The following is a 17,615-nucleotide window of genomic DNA, read 5'->3' on the forward strand; positions in this document are numbered from 1 at the left end:
CCTTAGTTTAATAAAAGGGTGCAAGTAAAAAGTGACGTTTTGATGTTTAAGTTACATCTTTGTCAGGTCATGATATAAATATAATTAGTAATTTAGTATCATCATCATCCTCATCACTTAGCCTATACGTAATGCCACAGAATGAAACATAACATTTTGTTTGGACCCTCAATTCGACCTCGTTTGTTTTGTTTTCTTTGTTTGTTATCTCTCTTTGTTTTTCTTTATCTCTGGGACCACAATAGGCAATATATAATAATTTGTATTGTTATGTAGGCTAACTGGGTTTCTGGGGGCCCCTGAGGGTCACTGGCCACGGACCCCACATCGAGATCCACCTGTGTGGAGAAGTATTCTGAAATACATTAAGAAAAGTAGGCTACATTTTTGTCAATGGCATAGTCTAAAGTAAACTGCTAAACATCACAATGTCAGATTTATTAATAGTCTGTGAGGGAGGGGCTTGGGAAAGCCCACTGTGTAAGAGGCGGGGCTTACTACAACCACTTCATATTCCCAATTTTCAATGAACTCTCTTCATAACAAAGTAGTAGGGTACTTTGAAGTAACAGGAGTTATGATGACAGAGAGCAACACTAGCTTTCACAGACAGTGGAATAGGGCCACCTGTAATTAATCTAGCATAAATAGGTCTACAGATGGTGTTTTTTCTCATTATGAAGTCTACATCGTGATTGTCTTTTATATTTGTCAGGTTGTTTAGCCTACTGGAATGCATCATGTGGAATTATTTAGACTCGACAGCACTGAACTGAAGTCGTGATCGCGTCTCTTTATTTTGATACTGATCAACGAGTATCAGCTGACTGACTTTTGCTCAAGTTTTAAATGTTTTTGTTTTTATTTGAGCAAATGACGTGAATAGAATAGTCAAGAATATAAAACAGGTTGCTTTAAAAGATGGACTATAGAACTTCAGCGGTGTCCAGGATGAAACTATGCACTCTAATTCTCACCATTCCGATGTGTGCATCTCTTCTTTCGCCTGGTGAGTAGCCTACAGTCTTCGGTGCGACAGTGATAAGATAACTGCACAGTGCACAGGAGGAGGATATGTCCGTCTCGCAAACAATATTTCTAACAAACGGAGAGGGCTCGAGTCTTTCTTGATCTCCAGTTGTGTGAGTGGGTGTCAGAACAGTCAGATAGCTCCGTTAGAACGGTCTATATCTACGCTGCTGCGCTCATCTCGGAGCTAAGCGCATCAGCGTAGATATAGAGGTTCCAAACGTGACCACGTTGACCAATGCACAGTGCAAGGCTATCAGTGCAACAGGACCGCTGCGCCGAGGTTTGGCGGTGTGGTCACGGTGTGCGTGCGTGTTGCAGGCACTACTGTACACTGTATAGCCTAAAATTAGCCCTGAAACATGACTTGATTATCGTTAAGTACGAGCGTCATGTGAACCATGGCTAAGCCTAAATATTCATGGAATGGATGCATGATGCGTGCAGTTTTATGCAAATTGAAATGTTCTTGCTTATTGTAAATCGCTCTGGTCTGCTAAATGCCTAAATTGTACCGACGACAATTACCTATATGTCGATTGTCGAAGTTCGAGCAGTCTGAACAAACATAGCGCATGATTTTGATTTTATTCATGGGGATCTGGATTTCAGTGAACATAATTGAATACACGGAGAGCAGCAGGACCACAAAATGGAATTTATGGAAACAGGCACAGCAGCCCGTATTCAATCAACCAATCACAGAGCCTTAATTAACACCGCGTGTCCTATAATTTATATACACTATTAAGGTCATGAAATGTGACAAAACGGTCACTTAAAATATTTGTATCCCATTAAATATGAACAACAAAAATGAACATTTAATTTCAAGGACAGAACAGAATTAGCCAATTGGACACATTTAGGCTAACTATAACATTTATACATGATTCTAATGCCATCTTGGAATCCAGTAAACGCCTATCAGCAGTTCACAGCAAGCTTAGGCCATAAGAGGTTACCTTTCACAAACAATTGAAAGCACACACTCAGTGAACAAAGCTTCTAAATATTGGTCATTAGTTAAGAAGATTACAGTATTTAGGACTTCTCTTCTCAGCAGTTGTAATTACCAGTAGGCCTAGATAACAATTAATTAAGGTGTGAGAACATTGTTTTGCAAACAAATGAAAGAGCAGCACACTCAGTGAACAAAGCTTCTAAATATTGGTCATTAGTTATTAAGAAGATTACAGTATTTAGGTTTAGGACTCTCAGCAGTTGTAGACCTAATTACCAGTAGGCCTATAACAATGAATTAAGGTGTGAGAACATTGTTTTGCAAACAAATGAAAGCACACACTCTGACACTCAGTGAACAAGCTTCTACATATTGGTCATTAGTTATTAAGAAGATTACAGTATTTAGGACTTCTCTTCTCAGCAGTTGTAATTACCAGTAGGCCTATATAACAATTAATGTGAGGTGTGAGAACATTGTTTTGCAAACAAATTAAAGAGCACACACTCAGTGGAATCAGTTGAGGTACAGTATAGCCTACCAGTCACAGTCAATAGAAATTATATTGTGCATAGACCTGGTGGTTCAGTCATTCAGTGCAAAGACTATTATGCTCATTCTGAGGTATACCGGTGGACCAACATCTCATCTTATCTATCTTAGTTAGTTACTGCGAGAGTGCATGGACTAGATTATAGCCAACGCCAACTCAGGATTCCTGGATCGCTGCCCTCCACAATTTCCTATCTGTATCTAACATCAGTTCTTGAGCTCTGCAGTGTTGTTAGCTAAGCTGTCGCGCCGCAGTACGTCTACATAGGTGGTAACTTCGTTCTCCTCCTGGCTTTGTCCTGGGTTGGCTCAGCATATTGTCAATTTACTTGCCTGAAGTTATGGGTGCCCTGCCAGCCTCATCCTTCTCTCTCTGACTTGGGGACCTACCACGTGACCCGTGGTAGGTCCCCATAGAGGTCCACATTTCTGATGCGGTCCGTGCATAAGACACTAGTGCCATTCGTAGCATTCTTGTGTAGACTCCGGCATCCAGAGCTTTTTCCTGTTGTACTGCGAGGGTCCATGACTCGGCCACATACAGCAACACCGACTCCACAGCAGCTATCAGCCACCTCTTGCGGTCTACTCCCAAATCTGGTTTCCACACTCTCCCCAATCCTGCCTGATCAGTTAGTTCAGTAATTATTTGAGTTGTAGCACGTCCCATATACCATTTTACATCAAGGTACCCACTCTTCCTTAGTGCCTACTTCCCTGTATCCATTCAAATTCCTCTAGTCATCTGACCCACTAGGACAGTATCGTTCAGTCCCACAGTACTCCATGTGTCAGTAGTCCACAAGTGTCTCTGTCATGCACAACAAGCATCCATTTTCCCCCCATTTTGTCTAATTCAAGGTACTGTAGATCTAGGGGAAGACAGCAAAATCGAGGGGGAGACTTTATTAGTGTCCTTACAAAATTGCAAACCTTTCATTCAAGGCTTATAATATACTTATATAATATACACTCAACTTTTCTCTCCCCTTTTAGGTTCTTCCAAATCCTTCAAAAGCACAACCGTGGGGAGCCGCTGCAGTGGTCGAGCATGCAACCCGCGCATGGGCAACCTGGCCCAGGGTAGAGTCCTGACCACTCAGACGGTCTGTGGCTCCAACGTCTCGGAGCCCTATTGCTTCTACAAACAGACTGCTGCCCCCTATAGTCGAGAGTCCTGCGCCACAGCCAAATGCAGCAAGTGTAACGCCGGCATCCCCAGCCAAGCACACCTTCCCTCGGCGATGAGCGACTCCTCATTCCGCTACCCCGGCACCTGGTGGCAGTCGGCGGAGGGGGTGAAGGAGGAGACTCTTCAGCTGGACCTGGAGACGGAGTTCTGCTTCACCCATCTCATCCTGGTCTTCCGATCCCCTCGGCCCGTCGCCATGGTGCTGGAGCGCTCTCAGGACAAGGGGCGCACGTGGAAGACCCTCAAATATTTCGCCAGTGACTGTGAGGGAACCTTCGGCCTCACTGAAGGAGCTCCCACCGAAGGAAAAGGAGCCACTTGCACCTCCAAGTATTCAGGAGGCTTCCCGTGTACCAGAGGAGAGGTGAGATTTGTGAATGTCTTGTTTGTGTCTTGAACCTATAACTGTAAGTCCATCTTATGCTTATTAAAAAAAAAATCAAAACACTAAAATTTAAATGATAATATTGTATTTTTCTTATGTGTTTTCATAGTGAAACCAATACATAAGAACTTAGTATACTACAATTGCTCAATAATCCAAGCTGGAACATCGATTGATTGATCATTAAAATAAACATGCTCTGAAAATTAGGGATGCCCGATTCCATTTCTGTGTTAGCCGATAGCGATACCACTACCAGTGTTGTGATCTTGTGTTGTGTTTATAGCTAGCTATATATCTCGTGTTATGTTTATTGCAGACGCCTCACTCAACTCGAAAGCAAACTCCATATGCCCCAATATTTTATTTACCTGCCATAGTGTCAGCACTACCCCTGTGTCGGATTGGTGGTTAGACTGTCATATCTGCGATACCGATATGACCCGATATGACAAATAAGGGCCGATACCGGGACATCTCTACTGAAAATGCAAAGTGCCGGGACACCCATCTGACCATGCACTTATCACGGCAACCGAATCATGGCTGGTGTGTCAATTGATCAGCTTGTAAATTGGGCAATTTTTGTCAAATATTTGCCTATTTCTTTGGAATGTTTTCCTATTATGACATGCCCATGCAGAATAGAGACGCTAGGGTTCATGTGATCTCCGTAGAGCTGTACGAGGCATCAGAGGGACACTTTGGCCTGGGAAAGTTCATAGTAAGGGTTCCAGTGTTGGATAAGTGATTTCACTTCTAAGAGACATCTGAGCGTGACCACATCAAAACATACTGACAGACATAGGCACCCCCCTCCCCATGGTTCCCCCAGTCACTTCACAGCAATAACACGTAACACCTGCTCTTATTGACTGTACTGCTTGGATGTATTGCGTTCAATGCACACCTCACATCACACAAACCACTGATTAAGCAGATGACCGAGCTTTGTAAACTGATGTTGTCTGATGGACTGTCAAAAAAACGTTTTTTGTCAACGGCACATTTCAGTACCGGAAAAGGCCATAACACGCATGGGTAGAATATCAATGTTCATTCCTCTGAAGTTCTCCCAAAACAGTAGGAGGTTTGAGTCAGATAGCAGTAACTAGTTATGGTTTATTCATGAGCATCCCTTTTTTTAGAGAGTGCGAGAGAGAGAGAGAGACAGAGACAGAGCGGCCAAACGTAGCTTTTTGTTTTGACTCTAAAGGCCCCATGCAGACCTACTCTGGTTGAATGTCTGAATGAATATATGGCTTTGACTGATCTCATAATTGCAGTGTATTTGCAACAGGTATGCGTCTTGCTATGCCAGCTCTCTTGCCTAATCCCCTCACCCTTCATAATTAGTGTCTGTGTGTCTCCATAGACACTCAAAGGAAACCCCCAATGTGATCCTGGCCTACAACAACAGAAGGGGTTCACTAATGGAGTTCACTGTAATTGATAGCCTGTACTTGGTTGAGAGATTTAAGACATGCACAGAATGAGCAGATAGAACATCAAACTAATATGCTGCTCCCACTATATTATTTATTAATAATCAATAAATAATATTAGTTATTGCAACTTCAATATGTTTATCACGTCACGTGCATACTGTGTAATGGATCGGCAATACATCAGGAAATGGACGCACGCACGCACACACACACACACACACACACACACACACACACACACACACACACACACACACACACACACGCGTGCTTCTTCAATGGCTGCTATTTCAGGTGCATTTAAAGGCTGCCCAGATTGATGCCTGCTTTTTATTTGCCATAACAAGGAGCAGAACCGGACATGATTAATGGTTTGGCCTTGAATCCACAAGGAGGAAGCGGCCTCTTGAAGTCTTGTGAAATGTGCAAGAGGAACAACACGTGTTCTTCTGGGTTTGATATTTTGATTAGTTCACCATAAATCTTTTAATATTAGTTGTCCTGTCCTTCTACTTCCAAGGTCATCTATCGGGCCTTGTCTCCCTGGCACTCCATGGATCCCTACAGTCCAGCCGTCCAAGACCAAATAATGATTACTAACCTCAGAGTACGTCTACTGCAGCACCAGCCATGCCCCTGCCAGGCCAAACGACCTGGTGCCAGCACTCTGCCCACAGCTCATTATGCTATCTATGACTTCATTGTCAAAGGCAGCTGCCTCTGCAATGGCCACGCAGAGCACTGCGTGCCAGCCAATGGTTATCGGCCCAGTCGACAGAGGACCAATAATATGGTGAGTAAGCTGTACTAACTACACTGCTCACAGGTGTCTGGTGTTTTCCACCGCCGCCGATGTGGAAAAACAGAGCTCTCTGTGCGTAGTGCGTTCTGTTGTGAAAACTCCCCAGGAGTTTGTGTAATGCCACGTATGTTTGTGCCTTGTGTTTGTATGCGTATTTGTTTGTTTGTGTTTCGGGATTGCGAGTTGAAGGTTATGGGTTGTATTCCCACCACTCCCTGGTTACACAGCTGTGATGTGGTATGCACTGCTTCAGTCGAGGGCTGCTGAGGGGACTACATATCGGCACATAGCCCTTGCCCTCTATTACAGGGATTTAAGGATGTGGAAACCTTAATTATAGCGTTAAATCTAATGCTTTAACAACCCATAGACTCTTCCATGTTGTTCTATTTACTGTAAATGGAGAATAGAAAAGACTAGCTGAGTACCCATATGGCTTAAGGTACCATAGCTGCCACGTCACTTTGCATTGCAAGCTAAGCACTCTAAAATGACTGGATGACTGTGTAAAGCGTACTGTGAAACGATTCAGTTTGCTTAAGAATTGTGAAGTGTTGTGGAAGCACTATATATTAATTATATACAGTATTTAAATATTTAGCAGCAGTGTCACACATACATCCACTGAAACAGAGTTTCAAAAGTCAACATGATGCTTATTGCTTAAACCCTCCACCTGTGCCAATGCAAGCAGGGTGGCATATCTCTACGCAGGACGGCCCACCCTGGCTTTTTACTGTTTGGGGGGAAACACTGCTGCTTGCCTCTTCTCTCCATGCACCTCAATGCACCATTGTCTGTATGTTGTCTGTGTATCTGTGGCTGCATGGTTCAGGTTCATGGGAGGTGTGTGTGCCGTCACAACACAGCCGGCGACCACTGCGAGCGCTGTGCACCTCTTTACTATGATCAGCCCTGGCGGCCTGCCAACGGGATCCTTGGGGCGCCGCATGAGTGCAAGAGTGAGTCAAGATCTTGTCAGCTTATTTGCCAAACTACATTTACACATATACGGTACCTGGAATTTTGTCCTCTGCATTTACCCATCCTAACCTTTAGACGTCAGTGGGCGCTATTAACACCTTGAGGCCCCGGGCCTATTTAATCCATTAATAAAATGTGCCCATCGTCAACAAGCGCCTCTAGGCTGTAGAGCGATGCGATCAGTTTTCATAGCACTAATTTGACGGAGATTATCAATCTCCGTCTCTGGCACATGACCGTGCACTTGAACTTGACTGTGATTTACGTCATGGGCCCAGATTGTGTTTTAATACAGTTTCCAGGAGTGGTTGGGGATCAGTGGCTTGGAGGGGGGGGGGGTCGAACTGGGGACCTCCCAATTACCTGACGGCCGCTCTATCTCCTGAGCCACATGCCACAATAGGGGCAAGATGGTCCATGGTCAAATGCTGCATTTCTGTATATTCCAGTAAATACGATTTTATGTTTTAGTTAGTTAGATGACCATTATCCTCTCTTCATACTTTGAGTATAGCTTAAAAAGCTCATTTGAAATATGGTCAGTTGGTCTTATTGTGTAAATACGATTTTATGTTTTAGTTAGTTAGATGACCATTATCCTCTCTTCATACTATGAGTATAGCTTAAAAAGCTCATTTGAAATATGGTCAGTTGGTCTTATTGTGGATGCCCCACAAAGGAAAACATACCTGTATCTGTGTGTCTCTTACCGGTTTTCTATGTGTATGATGAAACAGAGTGCAAGTGTAACGGCCATTCCCAGAGCTGTCACTTGGACCGTGGCCTGTGGTTAGCCTCGGGGAGACGGAGTGGGGGCGTGTGTGAGGACTGTCTCCACAACACCGAGGGTCCTCACTGTCACAACTGTAAGAAAGGCTTCTTCAGGGATCCCAGCAAACCCCGGTCCGCCCCTGACTACTGCAAACGTGAGGCAATATAAAATACATATATTCCTTCGCCTTAAAGTTAAAATCATACTGTGTAACCTTTTCAATTATACAAAGGCTTTTATGTATATATATTTTTAAGTATATATATAATCTTTCAGTTGTATGTGTTTCACATTAACTATTCCACATTATGTGTTTTTTGACAACTTCTCTTAACACTATTTTTGACCAGAGTGTCTGCCCTCAACACTTAATTCAATCCAATCCACTTTATTTATATAGCACATTTTACAACTCATGGTTTACAAAGTGCCGCACAGAAAATCAAAAGCTAAATACACGTTATAAGCTAAAGCACACAGAAAACAACAGCTAAATCATACAGTAAAAAAGAAACAACCAAATAAAATAAACAAGAAAGGAGATACAGGACATAGCAGCGTTAGCAGACAGTGAAACAAAACATAGACCACGGAAATGTTGACGAAATTAAATTTAAGGTATGAAGGTGGATCTTACAGTCTCAATGGAGGGGGCCAGTTTGATATATGGGAGGGGAGCTCATTCCATAATTTGGGCGCTACGGCTGAGAAGGCCCGATCACCTCTGGTCTATAAACATGTTTTCTTTTCGACCTTAAGTTTTAACTAGCCTGCAGACCCCAATGACCTTGAGGGAGTAAAAACCTTTATGAGTTCAGACTTCAGAGAGATACTGAGGTGCCAAACCGTTAAATGATTTAAAAACAGTATCATAAAATCTGGGGAGCCAGTGAAGTGAAGCCAGAATTGGTGTAATGGAATTCTTTTTTTCTGCATAAAGGTGAAAGGAAGGAGATGCAATTTTTTATTTTAAAAACAATTGTCTCCAATTGCTGCAGTGGAGCTGCTCAGTGGCCACTGGCCAACAGTATGAGACTGGTGGGTCTGTGGTTGTTTCTGTGGTATCTTTGTTTCATCCATGACATTTGACTTTAAAGTATGTAGCGCCCAAGTCCCTGTACTTTAGGTGCTACTGGTAACTGACAGTTGAGGATGAAGTTTAGACATGTACATAAAGAACTGATGTCCAGAATGTTTCTGAAGTTCAAAATAAAGATATTCATTTACTGTCCAAAATCCTATACTTTGAAAACAACATAAATACATAAATAAATACTCAATGTAGAGATGCTGGTTGATTGAAACCTCATTAAATACCCTGCCAACCGTGACAATTTGGAGGCTCAAATGGCTCAGTTACAAAGTGAATATAGCTTGAGTTCCCAGCCAGCTTGACCCTGGAGTAAAGATAATACATTAAATGTGAGTGAGGGAATCTTTAATGATATTAATTTCATATTGTGCTGACCGTCCAGGATAAAACAAATTATCTCCAGGACCTTTCAAAATCACTTCTGTGCCAGCGATATAACACTCCTTAGTAGGAGTGATGGAGTGTAACAGTAATCGCAAACAATGGGAGAAGACATTCCCATGGTCCAATGCGAGCACATTTTTCCAATTCTTGCCCTTTTCCCCAGACATGCTGCAGCATTTTTAAGAACAAACATGCCGTTTTGGGAAAGAAACGAAGCAAGACGGAAACAAAAATCAATCCGTCATCACAAGCAGTGAGGCCTGCTGACCATGAGGAGAGACAATGATTTACTGTTTGTTTTAAGTCCAGCAGTGTAGAGCAATATTCCAGTGGTATAGCTCCATATTCTGTTCTGTCACCGTTGAAGGGTGGCAGATGGAATGGTAGCCATGGTTCACATGACACTCGTACTTCACGAGTGTCATGGCTTAACTTCCGCCTGTTTTACGCGACTGCTACATTTACATTGTAAGCGTGTACAACTGTACATAAACATTCAGATTTCAAATATAAAGTACTCTTCATGTGACCATCGCGCTGTGACTGTTGGTGCGTTACCCGTTCAAAACATATCAAAATAACGGTAGTGGGTCGCACACATCAAGACTTCAGTTCAAATTCATATTTGAACAGGGACATGGTCCCTGTTCAGGGTCCCTGTTCAAATATGAAATAAACAATTTGAACTGAAGTCTTGGTGTGTGCGACCCACTACCGTTATTTAAATATAAAGTACTCACCACATGTGCCACGGGTGTTAGACATTTACTGGTACAGCATTGCTGCATCCCATGTTGTTTAATAAAAGGCATTTTTATCTGAGCTGTTTTTTTGCCATTGGCTTTCAACTACGCGCCCCTATCGGCCAGGAGGAGTGTGGCACTGGGTGTGTTCGATATATGCACGCTGACCGCACTGCCAATACAGACTAATAGGCGAGTGCGCTCCCGGTGTGCAACTGTGAATTTCCCAAACGAACCCCGTTTGAGAAAAGTAGTCGGGGTGCTCAGATAAAAAATATGTTTTGCTGCGGGATGCAGCAATGCTAATCGCTGTACCAGCAAATGTCCACACCCGTGGCAGGATATATTATTTATATTTAAATCTGAATGTTTATGTACACGTTTTTCGTGACTGTCATGATAATCATGACAGTCATGTTTCAGGGCTAATGGAATGTTTGTGTTCGCATCACCAACTTGGGAGTTCACCGTATGCATGTTATGTATGTTTTTGTTCGTATGTGTGTGCTTGTGTGCTTTTGGCACCCACCCAAACACATACCATTTTACTGTAACGTATAAATTCTGCACTTAAGTTGTATGCAAGAACATGTGTGAGAATAACAACCATGTCTCTTGGGTAGAGAGTCAACAGATTGACATTTACGCAAATTTTACGCAACCCTCCCTTGCAGCCTGTTCTTGCCACCGTGTGGGCGCTACGCTCTCGGGTGACGGCGCCCCCTCCTGTGACCCCGTCGGCGGGGGGTGCACCTGTAAGCCGGGGGTCGGGGGTTCCCACTGCGAGAGCTGCTTGGCTGGACACTGGGGGCTCAGCGAGTACGGCTGCCGACCGTGTGACTGCACAGGCGACTGTGATCCCTACACCGGCGACTGCAGTTCTGGGTGAGTGCCAGTAGAAAAGCACATCATTGTAAACTTTGACATGGCTGTGGAAGCTACCGTTCCCAGGTATATTAGAGCTAAGGTCTAATGCTTCCTCTGGTTGATTCAGTGGTAGACAGACAGTAATTGTGAGTTATTTTTTGTTATGCGACACAGCTCCGATCCGGAGGTCTTCCCTCCAGCCGGCGGTCGCGCGGGACACAGCAGCGGTAGCAGTTATAGTGACACGGCACTCTTTAGGGTAGAGGAGCTTTTCTCTGCACTGCACCACTCTGGTGAGTCACAGGTCACTCACAACGTGGCAGAACACACTCAGCACTCACATCTACCGCCTGCACGCACACATCATAATAACGCAGATGTTTTTTGGGGAAGTATATGAATATATTAATACCCAGTGTGTGTGTGTGTGTGTGTGTGTGTGTGTGTGTGTGTGTGTGTGTGTGTGTGTGTGTGTGTGTGTGTGTGGTGTGTGTGTGTGTGTGTGTGTGTGTGTGTGTGTGTGTGCTGCTTCAGTGCATTCTTGACTTCTGACATTTTGTTCCTCCACACTTTCCTCCAATCATATTCCTCGTTCCCAGAGAAATGCGAGTGTGTAGAAATGACCCTTGGCAGCCCCAAATTCTTCTGTGCTATGGAGTATGACTATGGTGAGTGCTGTTTGACAGAGGAAATCAATTAATTACCCAGTGAGTCAACCATGACGGGCTTGAAGCCTTGGCCTATTGGAATCTGAGGCGGCGTTATATCCAATTATCCATGAGACTCCTACATAAAGAAGAAAAGAATCCAAATGTTTTTATTGTTTTTCTTTTTGATATTAATAAATGCAAATTGTATGCAATGTAAACGGTGAGGTTCTCTTATAACCCCCCCTACCTCACCGGCACAACAACTATTCTGTCATCTTTCCCATGGAAAGAGCTAGTATATTATGCATAATGCACTTAATCCCAGTGGTATAAAGTAAGTAAGTACATTCACTTAAGTACTGTACTTAACTTGAGTATTTCCAATTTCCAATTTTCCAATACATGAATCACTTCAGCCCTATATACATTTCGTCCATTTGAAAATAGCCGATCTACAAGCTCACAATGTGTAGCATTGTGAGTTTGTATAGATCTACTATTTTCATTTGAAAAGTGACGTGAAAAGGGACATTCTGCAAAATTTGTACTTTGTACATTTGGATGCCAATACTTTTGTACTTTTACTCAAGTACATTTTGAATTCCTGACTTTTACTTCCACCACTGCTTAATCCCCAACCGATCCAGCGGATCCACTCAGTGGCCAACAGTATAATACTGTGGTTGTTCTGGGCAGCTCCTAGGTGTCAATGTGCGTATCTGCATGACTGTGAAGCAGCCGGCCGGTCCAGAAAAATCACCTAGCCTTGGATAAATATAGGTTAAAACCAATTTTGACCTGAGATCAGATTCTAAAAATGTCTTCTACATCCTGAAAGTTTTCTGAAAAAGCTATGTTTCTATGTCAGTGGTTCTTCAATTTTTCAAAAATAGCAGACCTACAAGCTCGTAGCGCGCCACTCGGTGGCGCGCTATGAGCTTGTAGATCTGCAATTTTTCAATAGCTAAATCATAACATAATGCTAACACCAAAAGGGGTTCTCGCCCAAAATGGGTACAAGAAATGTCTTTTACTTATGTTGGGATCTGTCTGTCTCTTCATTTGAGAATGAAAAGGCAGTAGAGTGACACGGTGAATTTTGCAATGATGTCTAAGCTCCTGCTCGCACAGAACCGATTTGTTGACTTGTCTCGGCAGTTCTCATGGTGAGGGTGGTGTCTGCCCACGACAAGGGCTCCCATGCGGAGGTGGAGGTCAAGGTGAAGAAGATTTTGTACCAGAGGCCTCAGACGAAGGTCCAGAAGGGAACGACCACTCTCTACCCAGAGTCCTGGACCACACAAGGATGCACCTGCCCCATCCTTAACCCAGGTCTGATCACCATGCACCTACCCTGTCCGTAACTCAGAGTCAGGTCTGACACCATGCATTCTAGTCAGAAACCTGAAATCTACGTAAAATTGCTCGCAATGCAGACTTTTGTAGGCGAGCGCCTAAGAGCGCCTAATTAGTACTCACATGGACAATCTGCCAGCATTGTGCTGAACAGCAAATCCTTATCGCTGCTTCGTGAGGGAAGTTTTGGGCCGTTGCCAGCATCCCTACCATATCATTCATTTGCAGTGGGACATTTACAAGATTGCAACTGCCACTTTGTTATTCGAGCGTTTCACGACCAACCTCTCAGGGTAGGTCGTACAGTTTTATTTTTGGGGTGTTGGGCAGGCCATATACAGTACAAGCACATTAGCAAGTTAGGGCTAGTAAAAGTAATTTGTCTATATCGTCACTGTCGGGCGGAACACTTTTCAGGAAATGAAAAAAAGAAACCGTGTTGCATATGGATCCACTGTTAATAATTATTTGTTAAAAGCTAAATAAAATGCTAAAATGTTGGAGACATTACATCAAGTAGTGTTCATGTGACTAATCCCATAAAGCTCAAGGACTTTTAATCATCCAACATTAAGTTTATATATACACCCCTGACTGAGTAGAGCTGCAGATCAGTGATAGTCTATTTAATATATTTTCTTAAAAGTTCTTGTTAAATAATACTTTTCATTGGTTAAATATTTTATTGCCCACAGAAAAAAACCCACTTTTGTTTTCAAATTGCAGATCTATAGGCTCACATGGTGTCGCAATGCAACTTGGGTTTGTAGATCAGCTGTTTTTGCTACATTTGTGCGACGCTCTTGTACGACGAATAAGTAGGCCGTTAGTTCACGTGAAAACAGTGAGTTGAAATATGGACATACATTCTGGCCCTCTGCAAACAATATCTTACATAAACTTCAGATTTATTTGCCATGTCATATTTACTCAAATGATTAGAATAAAGAATTGAGATGTACAGGGGTTAAAGGTGACTTGTCTTCTGTCCAGGCTCAGATTACATGGTGGCTGTACAGGGGTTAAAGGTGACGTGTCTTCTGTCCAGGCTCAGATTACATGGTGGCTGTACAGGGGTTAAAGGTGACTTGTCTTCTGTCCAGGCTCAGATTACATGGTGGCTGTACAGGGGTTAAAGGTCACTTGTCTTCTGTCCAGGCTCAGATTACATGGTGGCTGTACAGGGGTTAAAGGTGACTTGTCTTCTGTCCAGGCTCAGATTACATGGTGGCTGTACAGGGGTTAAAGGTGACGTGTCTTCTGTCCAGGCTCAGATTACATGGTGGCTGTACAGGGGTTAAAGGTGACTTGTCTTCTGTCCAGGCTCAGATTACATGGTGGCTGTACGGGTGCAGGTCTTTTTTCCGACAGCATATTGATCCGAAACCTCAATCCTAACCTAACCCTAACCGCAAGCACGGGAGCAGCGCATGTCGGACCATCGCTTTTTCGCATCGCAGCGAATGTCCCCCCGCTGCGGAGCGGACCGTTGCCCCGTCGGCTAGAATGCTGTCGGAAAAAATGCCGCCTCCCGGCTGTACAGGGGTTAAAGGTGACTTGTCTTCTGTCCAGGCTCAGATTACATGGTGGCTGTACAGGGGTTAAAGGTGACTTGTCTTCTGTCCAGGCTCAGATTACATGGTGGCTGGCCACGAGGACTGGAGGACCGGCCGTCTTATGATCAACGTCAAGAGCCTGGTCAAACCATGGAGGTCAAGCCTGGCACGCAAGGTCCTGGCCATGCTCAGCAAAGACTGCGGCCAACAGTAGTTTCCCACCAACGGCGGGGACAGACAGATGGACAAACAGCAACACAGTTATTGTGATACACACTGATGATTTGGTGGAGGACTAGCTTGGAGAATGCGGGTAGCATGTCTTGGAATTTGACATTGCTTGGACACTGACGTGACACTGACAAGAACAACATGCCTAAAATAACAGAGAGAAAAGAGGTTTCTTTTTTCTGCCACTTCCAAACGCAGCACTGTAAAGACTGTGAGAACACTAGGGGTCTGTCTGGTGTTGTGGTTGTAAACCTGTAGTACAAATCAAACAGAAAGACAACGGCTCCTCGTAGTCTCCTCCTGCTACAATCTACATGAAAGAGGACAAACTCAAGATATACACGTAGAATAGACAAAATAGTCAAATCATAGACCTTTGTCATAGAACGAAGTTGGTCTTGGCATTTCCTACATGTGTATATGATTATTTTTTGGCCCATAAATATGTTCAGGTTATTTATAAAGCAATGCAGAATGTTAATAAAGCAATGCACAGTTAATGCATATATCCTGGCCACTCTGTCAAAGCTGACCATGGCGAAACATTGCAAGGTTATGTCCGGATGTAATTTAATGATCTCTTTGATTCTTTGAAACCTAGCAGAGGCCTGGACTGAATTATCATCCTGTTCTCACCATCAATGGTGATAAATCATGAATGAATCGCCAGAATGTTTGTACTGTGTGTGTGTGTTTGATGTCCTTGTCGAGAAGTGTAGGACTGTGCAGGTCAGAACACAACCCGGTTGAAGGGGGGGGAAAAGAAAACATTAAAAGGAATCAGGCGACCTAATCTAAACGACACCGCTGCTATGCCACTCCCCCCCCCCCCCCCATGCTGTCAAGACAAGGGTACAACACATTCACATCTGGCCTCTGGACCTAACAATATGCAAATGAGTGAACTACTCAGACAGTGGTTCTCAAGTCTCAACCTGTGGACCGGGGGCCCACTGGTGGCCCGCGAGGGTATTGCATGTAGACCCCTATTTCTTTCTTTCTTCATGACATCGAGTAATGAATGATTGAGTTTTCATTGCGATAAATAGGAATGCTGTGTTAGTATCATTGATCCAAACCAGAACACAATCGATTGATTGATCTTGAAAATAAACATGCTCTAAAAATGCAAGCGTCAACACGGCAAGTCCAAATCTCAACGCACAGCTGGATTCATGGCAAACAATAGCCGGTCTACACACTCACAATGTGTCAGTCACAAGCCTATGATGACAAGCACAAAATAGGGATGCCATCGCCAGGTTGAAAGTGGTTAAAATATATTATTTTTTAATAATATATTATATTTTTGGGGGAAAGTACTACTGGTATAATTTAGTAAATTGAGAAATTATTCTTAACTTTTTTGTATACAGCAGTTGTATTGCAATAATAATGTGTGGTTGTTACAAAATCCCAAGGTCTCAGCAGTGTTTGGGAACCACCGGTCTTTACTTTATCCTTCTCTCGTTGAATGTGTTCACTGGCGTTAGTGTGCAGTGCAGGGATGAGTGTCAGACTGGATCTACCAGACGTGAGTCAATGAGGGTTGACAGTTCATCTTGTCCATCTGCGAGGGCTTCACTTGGCACGGCCACTTTGAACCTTCACGTGTGTACTGTGTGTGTGTGTGTGTGTGTGTGTGTGTGTGTGTGTGTGTGTGTGTGTGTGTGTGTGTGTGTGTGTGTGTGTGTGTGTGTGTGTGTGTGTGTGTGTGCGTGCGTGCGTGTAAATATGTTCGAGAAAGCAAATGAAAAAAGAGAGAAATAAGGGAGCGGTTATTTAACCACTTCAATGGCAGTATCCATATTCTGGGGGGGCAAGCTCGTCACAACGCGTTGTGCAGATTGAGTTGTAGACCGGCTATTTTTGGTGAAGAGATTTGGTGTAGAGTGAAAAAAAAGCATAACCAAGGCCAGTTGCAACTCAGGTCTACGTTTACTTTTTTTTTTAAGTGGTTAAAAAATGCAAATGTGTTTCTCTCATTAGCCGGCAACCCCCCTGGGACCCAACAATACATGTGTATTAAAAGACTGCACATAGTTTTTTTAGGGGGCGTGTGGGTCAGTGATCAGATCTAGAGTCCACAGGCCATATTTGATCGAGGCCCAGTTAAGAATAGGCCTGTCTACTGTCTCGAAGGAGTACAGCGACGTGATGCATTCCTCTGCTCTGACATCACTGCCCATGTCCTTGTCCCAAATGAGTTCACTGACTATAAGAGATGAGGGATACAATCTACATGTAAAAGACAATGACATTCTCTGGCTTCAATGTGACATTTCTTTGTACAGCATGTTTTTTTTCTACTCGTCGTGTCCTATAACATTTTTGCTTACTAAACCTGTGGTATTGCATAAACTGTGCCTCGAGGGCAGATTCTTCATAACTTTGTTTCATTTTATGGTCACGTCTATTTTGGAGTGTGATGTTCTCTGGAGCTTTGCCTTTCTTAACTAGAGTCATCACTGAAGGTGACTGGTTACTTTGAATACTGCCCTCCTTTGGTTAAAAGTGAGAAATGCATTGTCACTAGGATAATGAACAAGATTAGTGTGATTAAAGTATCAAAACATGTAGCTTTGTAAACATGGACACGACAATGGA

General features: G+C 43.4%; 1 protein-coding gene across 1 annotated transcript; it reads left to right on the plus strand.

The window, feature by feature from the left end:
- Nucleotides 1-565: 565 nt before the first annotated feature.
- LOC308314223 (netrin-4-like) lies at nucleotides 566-17,612 on the plus strand. Its single transcript, XM_080761726.1, has 10 exons — nucleotides 566-1,009; nucleotides 3,542-4,101; nucleotides 6,091-6,363; nucleotides 7,208-7,334; nucleotides 8,094-8,282; nucleotides 11,023-11,233; nucleotides 11,390-11,508; nucleotides 11,815-11,883; nucleotides 13,024-13,197; nucleotides 14,849-17,612. Exons 1-10 carry the CDS (start codon nucleotides 922-924, stop codon nucleotides 14,989-14,991), a joined length of 1,953 nt encoding a protein of 650 aa, XP_080617852.1. The 5' UTR covers nucleotides 566-921; the 3' UTR covers nucleotides 14,992-17,612.
- Nucleotides 17,613-17,615: the final 3 nt, after the last annotated feature.

This window comes from Protomyctophum bolini, assembly GCF_963924005.1.
Source record: "Protomyctophum bolini genome assembly, chromosome: 4".
Lineage (NCBI taxonomy): Eukaryota > Metazoa > Chordata > Actinopteri > Myctophiformes > Myctophidae > Protomyctophum > Protomyctophum bolini.

Coding starts and splice junctions, on each gene's coding strand:
- LOC308314223 (XM_080761726.1), top strand. CDS start 922: ATGGACTATAGAACTTCAGCGGTGTCCAGGATGAAACTATGCACTCTA. Junction 1,010..3,541: donor TGCATCTCTTCTTTCGCCTG/GTGAGTAGCCTA, acceptor CTCCCCTTTTAG/GTTCTTCCAAATCCTTCAAA. Junction 6,364..7,207: donor GACAGAGGACCAATAATATG/GTGAGTAAGCTG, acceptor TGCATGGTTCAG/GTTCATGGGAGGTGTGTGTG.